This window comes from Glycine soja, chromosome 17 (genome assembly GCF_004193775.1).
Source record: "Glycine soja cultivar W05 chromosome 17, ASM419377v2, whole genome shotgun sequence".
NCBI lineage: Eukaryota > Viridiplantae > Streptophyta > Magnoliopsida > Fabales > Fabaceae > Glycine > Glycine soja.
Window position 1 is genome coordinate 7,356,869 of NC_041018.1, and position 8,102 is coordinate 7,364,970.

At 33.6% G+C, this 8,102-nt stretch overlaps 1 protein-coding gene across 1 annotated transcript; it reads right to left on the reverse strand.

The window, feature by feature from the left end:
- Positions 1-2,820: 2,820 nt before the first annotated feature.
- LOC114394035 (lisH domain-containing protein C1711.05-like) lies at positions 2,821-4,470 on the reverse strand. The gene is made up of 3 exons (XM_028355583.1): positions 4,233-4,470; positions 4,062-4,128; positions 2,821-3,975 (listed from the first exon to the last, which is right to left on the reverse strand). Exons 1-3 carry the CDS (start codon positions 4,305-4,307, stop codon positions 3,104-3,106), a joined length of 1,014 nt encoding a protein of 337 aa, XP_028211384.1. The 5' UTR covers positions 4,308-4,470; the 3' UTR covers positions 2,821-3,103.
- Between the last annotated feature and the right edge of the window lie 3,632 nt (positions 4,471-8,102).

An 8,102-nucleotide genomic window follows, 5' to 3' on the forward strand; every position in this document is an offset into this window, starting at 1 on the left:
TTGGTGTGTACAACATGCACATTTTAGGAAATAAAGGTCTCGTGTAATTTCCTTACACATCAACAAGTTTAAGAATACAAAACAACCAGGCAACCAGAAAAGTTAGAAAGGGGTACTTCCCATATCTAATATACTCCCATGGTCAGCATGTTCAATTACATTTCTAAGAGCTAATTTCTTGTACAGTTTTCCACTCCCAATAGCCCAAAGATCTTCTGTTTGCAAAGCGACTTTCCAGCAACTGCTGTTACTTTATCACACTAATTCATCAGCAACATTCCAACTAAATTATCTTAGTTTCCAAGGGATTCCCACTCTTTAGCTTTTATCGAAACATCATCAAACAAAAAAAGGTAGACCTACCACTGGCAGAGTAACCTTATTAAGGTATGGTATGTATTCGTATGCCTCACCCCAGTCCTATATCACAAATACTTGAACAATAGTGTCTCATTTGTTTGGCATCAAATTTGTCGATAATGATAATTATTTATCTTTTCTTAGAGGATGAGAGTAAAAGGTTTATATTTCTCATAAGACCAAATCATCTTCAAATTAGCATTAACATAACACCAGTGCATATTGTATAACCCAAACCTAACAAGGCAACGACCAAAGACAAATACTCCCAAATACTCTCTCTGTCCCCAATTATAAGATTCTTTCAACTAATTCATGTCCCTTAAAAAAAGTAATTAAATTAGTTAATTACATTAATTATGTCAATTAATTGTACTATCATTCCAAAGTTATCCTTTTTTTATCTCTTTATCCACTTAATTACTTCTCATTAATTTTTGGACAGAGAATAATAAAGTAAGGATATGTAGGAAAAAGAATTATTAATGCATCTAGAAATTAGAAAAGAATCTTATAAAAAGGAACAAACAAATTTTCAAAAAGGGTATTATAATTAGGGATGGAGGGAGGGAGTAATAAATAATTTTATCTTTTCATAGGGGATGAGAGAAAAAGTATTATACTTCTCATCAGACCAAATCATCTTCAAATGAGCATTAACACAATGCAAGTACAGATTGTATTACCCAAAACTAACAAGGCAACGCCAAATGATCATTAGTACCTTTCATGTGATCAGTTCCATTGTCTACACTACAACAAACCCCAAAACAGTAACTGCAGGAGAGACACAAAAAAAGGTTGAGAAGCATGCTACCAAGTATGGAAAATGACCACAGATAAGAATATGATAAACAATATGAGAGAAGCACAAAATATGCAACTGTCAACCAATTGAATCTTCAGACTTCTCATACTTTCATTATACCAAGCAAGTGAAAATGATTTTCATTCCAAAATTTCCACCTTCCCACACTCCATCTTCTCAATCAAGGATTCAAGCTGACCCTAGGACTAAAGTATAAAGATATTCATTGTCCCAATTGTCATTCATTTTCATAAAAGTAGCCTACTGTTCTATCAGAAATTGATTGTTTTAAGTAACTAACTTGCAATTTTCATATTGTAGACCCAAACTACTACTTCAAAAAGAATTTTCAAAGGAAGTCACTTCTATAAATATTTAGATAGTTATACAAATAATCCAAATTCCCTGTTTTATGTTGAGACTAGAATTGGGCTCACTTATTCTGAGGGTCTCTTAATCATGGATGGAAACAGAAAAAGGAGCAAAAAAATAAAAAGAATCATATCAATGTAGAATAAGCCAGCAGTTGTATAGATAATAAATTAATGTTTTGCCCAAGAACCATTACTCATTACTCATACAAACAAAATTTAAAAGTAGTACCAATTTGAAAGAATACAAGGAGTCAGGACAATGATCTGAGGTAGGTTGATTAAAAATCAAAGGTAACCAGTCAAGTGCCAATTATCAAAACACCAAGGAATAAGGAAGGTCAAATTATTCTTTGACTAAGACTGAACCAAACTCATAAGACTCACATACAACAATGACATAAAGATATTCCCATACCTTGAAATTGTCTTCATATTTACACTTAACACCAGTATATTGGTTCCTAAAAGAGAATCAATGGGAAAAAAAACAATGTTCAAATGTCATGAAAGAAGCTATATTTACAATGCTAACTCACATTAAAACAGATATCGCAGATCCCTTTCAAGTAAGGGGAGTATCGGTTATAGGGCAAAGAAGGACCAAGCTTTAACAATGGCATGTAACAGATTTGTGGTTTGTGCAAGATGGTCCAGCAACAAAAAGATGCTTCCATGTTAACAAATTCTAATTTTGCATTAATGAAATTTCAGCAAATGCAATGAAAAGACTAGAAGCAAACAAAACAAACTAACAGAGATTTTTTTAACCATCCTTGATGGACAGAAACAATCCACAGGCCAGTTGAATGATTTGCTTTTGAGAAAATTTTAGTTACCTGTCAGTGGAGACAATAAAACATTAATATTCTGTTTGGTTAGCAGAGGGAAAGGAAAATGAGAGGGGCAACATTGCTCTCCAACTCCCCTCCAAGGGTGGCTTTTATTTTCCCTCCCATCCCCCTCCTCCATTAAGCAAAAAACAATCCATAAATCAAAAAACCATTCACAGACGAAAAATAGACAGGAAAAACATATAGTTTATGACTTGACTAATGATCATTATTAGCAAATAGCTATAATTCCTTTTTTTTTTAATCAGCCCATATACCTTCAATTCATCAATATATAGCTACAAATATCTTAAATGGAGAGAGATGAGGAAACAGGATAGCTTCATAAGTAGCCCCAGAGTGCAACAAATACAACTGTAAGAGAGAGACAGAGTGTAAACATAGAAAATTGCAACACCACCAAAAATTGAATTTGCACAATCAGAAATATGAGCATGTTCAATTAAAAATGATATTCAATATAGAGGCATTAGAATTTGTCTAACCATTTTCAAATGTATTGAATTTCTATACCACCTTATGTATTCACATACCAACAAGAGTACTCTACATTACCACATGCACCATAAGATCAAACGAGATACAACTTGATTTCAAGGTGCCCAAAACCTCATAACACTAGGCCAACTAAACCTATGAAAATTAGATTTCCCTAAAATACAGACGATGATGCAACAGCGCAACAAAAAAAGGACAGACTGCGGGCGGGCTCAGGACCTCTCGATCATGCTGCAAGAACGTGCCAACCGAAGAGTGAGGCTGTCTCCAAGCACACTGGCCTCTGTCTCAACAGGCTCACACTCATAGGGCTTCCTACAACCGGGGCAGCGCCCATCCTCCTCGAGAATCCTCTTGTGGCAAAAGAGGCAAAGACGAAACCCACAGAGACAAGGCATGAAACTCGTGTCCGTCAAATCGAGATCCTCACAGCAAATTGGGCACGAGGATGGGGTGGGAGCGCGTCCCCAAGGCACCCCACGCCGATCAGGATTTGGCATACTGTGCTGCTTAGACAAATTGGGCAAACTCTGAGGGCGAAAGGCATCATCTGCCCTCCACGCTCTGCTATTACCAGAGCCCCAAGGAAACAATCTACCACTCTCGGGTTTCGAATTCGGAGACCCTAAATTGGATCCCTCTGAAGGCGAAACCACTGGGGGCGAATCTGGACAAGGGTTTTCGCGCTTGTCATCGGCTGCTAGAGCATCAGCCATAGCCTCCCAATCATCCAAACATCCATCATCATCATCGTCATCGTCATCACCTTCCTCTTCTTCCTCCACCTCGGTGACGTTCCCGGAACAGCACCCGCCGCTGCTGGAACTGCTGCTGCTGCTGCTACTGCTGCTACCGCCGCTACTGCTGCCGGTGAAATTCGTCCCCGAATCGGTGCCGCACAACACGCCCGCAGGGCAGTTGGTTGGAGACTCCGAATCGCTGTCGTGATGGATCAATCCATCGTCCTCTTCGCCTCTGCGCCTCGTGTTCAGAGGCTCCACCGAGTGTTTCACCTCCGCTGGAGACGGCGGCGCATGGCCGTCATCGTCCAAACCGTCCTTGTACCCCTTGCTCTTCACCGCACCTGAAACTCACCGACACGAATCAGAAAACGGAACGGAATCAGCGAATGAATGGATCAACGAAAACAATAGTGCGAACATCGCGTACCTTGAGATAACCATTGCTCGCGGCGCGCATCGATTTTGTACTGCTTCAATTTCGCGGACCTGTTGGTCTGTAACACGCACAAGATTACGATGAGACTAATAAGAACGGAGAACGGAATGCATGTAAAAGAAAGAAAAATTAAAATCGAAATCGAATTGAAAAAAATCGAACCCTCTTCTTCTTCCCCGGGTTCCTGGTGTTTGCGGCGGAGGGAATCGGCACGGCGGCGATTGAATCGGAAACCATGGCTGAAACGTTGGATTCGATTTCAGACAATAAAAGATTCGCAAAAACCCTAATTTGTGAGGGGGATGAACGGATAGAAAATTCTAGAGAGAGGAAATAAGAACTCTAGAGAGAGAGAGAACAACAATGGATCACGGTAACTCCTCTGATCCTCCTTGCCCCTTTTTGGAACAGAAAAGGTCCAAGTTTGAATTTTTATAACATGCTTAATTACTTTACTACCCCTTGTCTTTTATTAAATTCTAGCGATTCTGGGTGGCGATTTGGGGAGAGTTCAAGCCAAACAAGGTTATATTTGTAAAAAAGGAATACAATCAGTGCAACACGACGTCGTTGGAATTGATGGTATACGTAAGCATATTTATTTACCCGATATTTATTTATCATTAAACTAAACTGTCGCTTTAATTAATTACAACAATTTTTTTCTTACTTTTGGCTCCTAGAAAATTAAAAGAAATATATATAATTATTTTTTATATTAAATAAATATTAATTTTATAATTAAAAATGTATAATAGATGATTGCTTTGTTCGTATATATTTATTTATATTGTAATTAATTTTGATAACAAATATTTGTTTATTATATAAAATTAATCTATATTTACTGTAAATAATTTTGATTATAATAAATATTAAAACTTAATTTATAAATAAAGATTAAAAAAGATAGTTTGAGATAATTGATAAAAAGAAAAGTTTATTCTCTAGATACAAAAGAATGAACGTGTGAAGTGCACATCTAAATGAGATTTTTTTTTTTAATAAATTGTAATAGAGAAGGTGAAGAGAATGATGGATTCACATTTTAAATTTATATTCTAATTTGCAATATAAATGTACATTTACGTATGAAATGATTTTTATATATTAGTATTTTAGTTTGTGCATTGTACAGAAATAATTTATTTTATATAATTAGTATTTCAACCTTATTAAATATGAATGAATTACCAGAAATATCTTAAGTGTCTTTTCATGATAAGATACTAGGGAGTAGGCAATGTCCCCAACCATGAGAAATATCATTTGTTCATTCAAACGTTATCAAATATGAAATCAACAATAAACTTGTGTTGAAAGTCTTGTAGGATGAGAAATTTTCCAAATAACTATATTGCACATGGAAGGATACCCTAGTCGAGCTATTGCAAAATCAGTAGATTTTAACATTATGTGCAATATAGGTTCAAGAATTTATGAAATTTAACAAGAGGTTTTGAGATCATGGACATTGATAATGGTTTTTTTATGGTTAAATTCATCTTGGAAGAAGGCAAGGATAAGGTAGCATTAGGTGGACCTTGGATGAATTTTAACCATTACTTGTTTGTGTTGAACTAGAGTCTAGATTTTGAGTGGAAAGTGATCTCTCACAACTGATTGTAAGGAAGACTTGATTGAATGAAATCTATTATTATCTATTCTATTAAACATAAATGAAAGTTGTAGACATATGAAAAGTCCAAACTGGATATCTTATTTTCTTGACACTTGGTGCAAACAGGAGTAAAACGGAAAATTTGAAAAATAAATGTAAGTGGAAAGAGAAGATTGGGTTGAAGGTTGTTACTTAATACACTTCCACTGTTGCCTCAAATTATATTTTGGAATGAACTTTTCAAAAAAATGATGAGACGTGCATGAAGCAATAACGGGAATGCAAGAAGTTTCAGCTTGGGTTGGGCTGGTACAAGTATGCCCCTTCATAGGCCTGGATTGAATGGGTACGAGAAGGATGGCCCAATGGACTGAATTCGTAGGTCCTTTAGTTTGAGCCCTTTAGACCTAAAACTAAATGAATTTGGGCTGCACCTACAATGCTTATTCGTCTCTAGTTCAAGCTGGCCCGTTCACGACCCAAAAAACAAATAACAACCTCATACATTTAAGACGCGAAAAGAAAGACGTGCTTGATGAATCTTAGGTGAGTATTTGTAGACTTACTTTTGAATATTTTAATTCAATAAAAATAAATTTAGTTAAAGTTTAGTTAAATTGAAGCAATATATTTTAAAAAATTATTGCAAAAATGATTTCGTAGCAATTTTTATTTTAATATAAAAAATGTAATCTCATGTAAAACTTTTAGTTTTTAGTTTTAATCAATATAATCATCTTTCTATTGAATCAGGTTTGTGTGTGATTTACAAATGTGATGCTGGAGAGCATAAACATTATATAAATGTTAAAATTTGATCATCTTTCTATTGATCAGTATGTATTGCATTATTTTGGATAATTTTTTACTCATTTTGTTTAAATGTTAAAATTTATTTTTGAACTAAAGTTAAGAATAAGAATTTTAAAATTCAAATTCGGCAATTTTATAATTTTTTAGATTAAAACACACACACACACAAAGTAATTTAACAATTTAATATTAATGAAGGGGTAAATAAAAAAAATAAATATAAACTATAAACTCAAAATGCTACTGTAAGTGACATGCGAAAAAATGTTTGAAATTAATGAAATAAATTTTATTTACCAAATCATTTTTTTAATTAAACAACCTTATAAATCAGTCAGATAAATTATATAAACTAATTTATTTTCATTTTGTAGTTTGAGTTCTTTATAATCCATGAATGCAATATATGCGCTTCACATTCTTCTAGTTTAGAACATTTCTAGAGGATAATTATATGTGAGTGCCTGGGTCCCAAAGGAGATAAATCCATGATTGACATGAAGAATGTCTAACTCAATTAAAGGATATCTATGCAGATTTTGGCTCCCACTTCATGCTATATGTCCTCTTACTTCTTAGGAAATTGCACGTGGCATGATTGGAACAAGCATGACTTCAAAATATACACACACACATTTGAGCAAGGGGGATGAAAATAGACGGATAGGGGCTTTATCACTTTTTGTTTGTTTTTTAATTTTAAATTCACTCATTTATTTCATTCCCATGTGAGTGGGACAATATTGTTTTCGATCCTTTGGATCAATTATTTTCATCGGCGCTGCCTTTAGGGATCAACATACTCATTCTACAAGTGTAAGAAACGTGACTAATTATGGCCACCAATCAATTTTGTTATTGAAAATAGTGTAGACTAAAATAGTGAAAAACTACATATATATATATATATATATATATATATATATATATATATATTTATTAGTATCATTTTATATTAAAATAAATATACGTGTGCCATCTATTTTTGTCTTCTTGCAATAGTTGAAAATTTGTCTTTTCTTCGATGAAGATGCAGCTTATTTAATTCCTTTGTTGTTGAAGCATAACGTGAAGGTTTTGGTGTATTTTTCTACATTTATTTAACCAGTATTAAATTCAACTTCTTAGCTGACCTGTAAGCTTTATTCCATATTCATTGCAACATAACCAACTAAATTTAATATAATTAGTAGATACTTAACATATTATTTAAGGTTTCATTTTTTTAATTACTTTTTGAAAAAATACATTATATATATATATATATATATATATATATATATATATATATATACACACTTATTAATAGAAAAAAATAGTCATTAGAGTTGTCTAATTAACACGGTAATGTCTAACAAAAGTTATTCTGTTAATATAGAGACTGTAAGTTTATATTAATAGGATTATACACCTATGACATACATATGCAATTTATTATATGCCAATGAAATACACAATATCAATAAATCAATCTGCTTCCCAATTATCATATTAACACAGAAAAAGCCTAATGGTTAACTTTTTGTATTAGTATATGAAAATTTTATTATAATGAAATATATTTCAAATATTTTCAAGTATACATATAATTGTTGTTA

What these genes read in the sequence shown, in the direction of transcription:
- LOC114394035 (XM_028355583.1), bottom strand. Translation starts at nt 4,307, where the DNA reads ATGGTTTCCGATTCAATCGCCGCCGTGCCGATTCCCTCCGCCGCAAAC. An exon ending in ACCCGGGGAAGAAGAAGAGG is followed by an intron (nt 4,129 to 4,232) that starts GTTCGATTTTTT and finishes TGCGTGTTACAG; the next exon opens with ACCAACAGGTCCGCGAAATT. An exon ending in CGAGCAATGGTTATCTCAAG is followed by an intron (nt 3,976 to 4,061) that starts GTACGCGATGTT and finishes GGTGAGTTTCAG; the next exon opens with GTGCGGTGAAGAGCAAGGGG.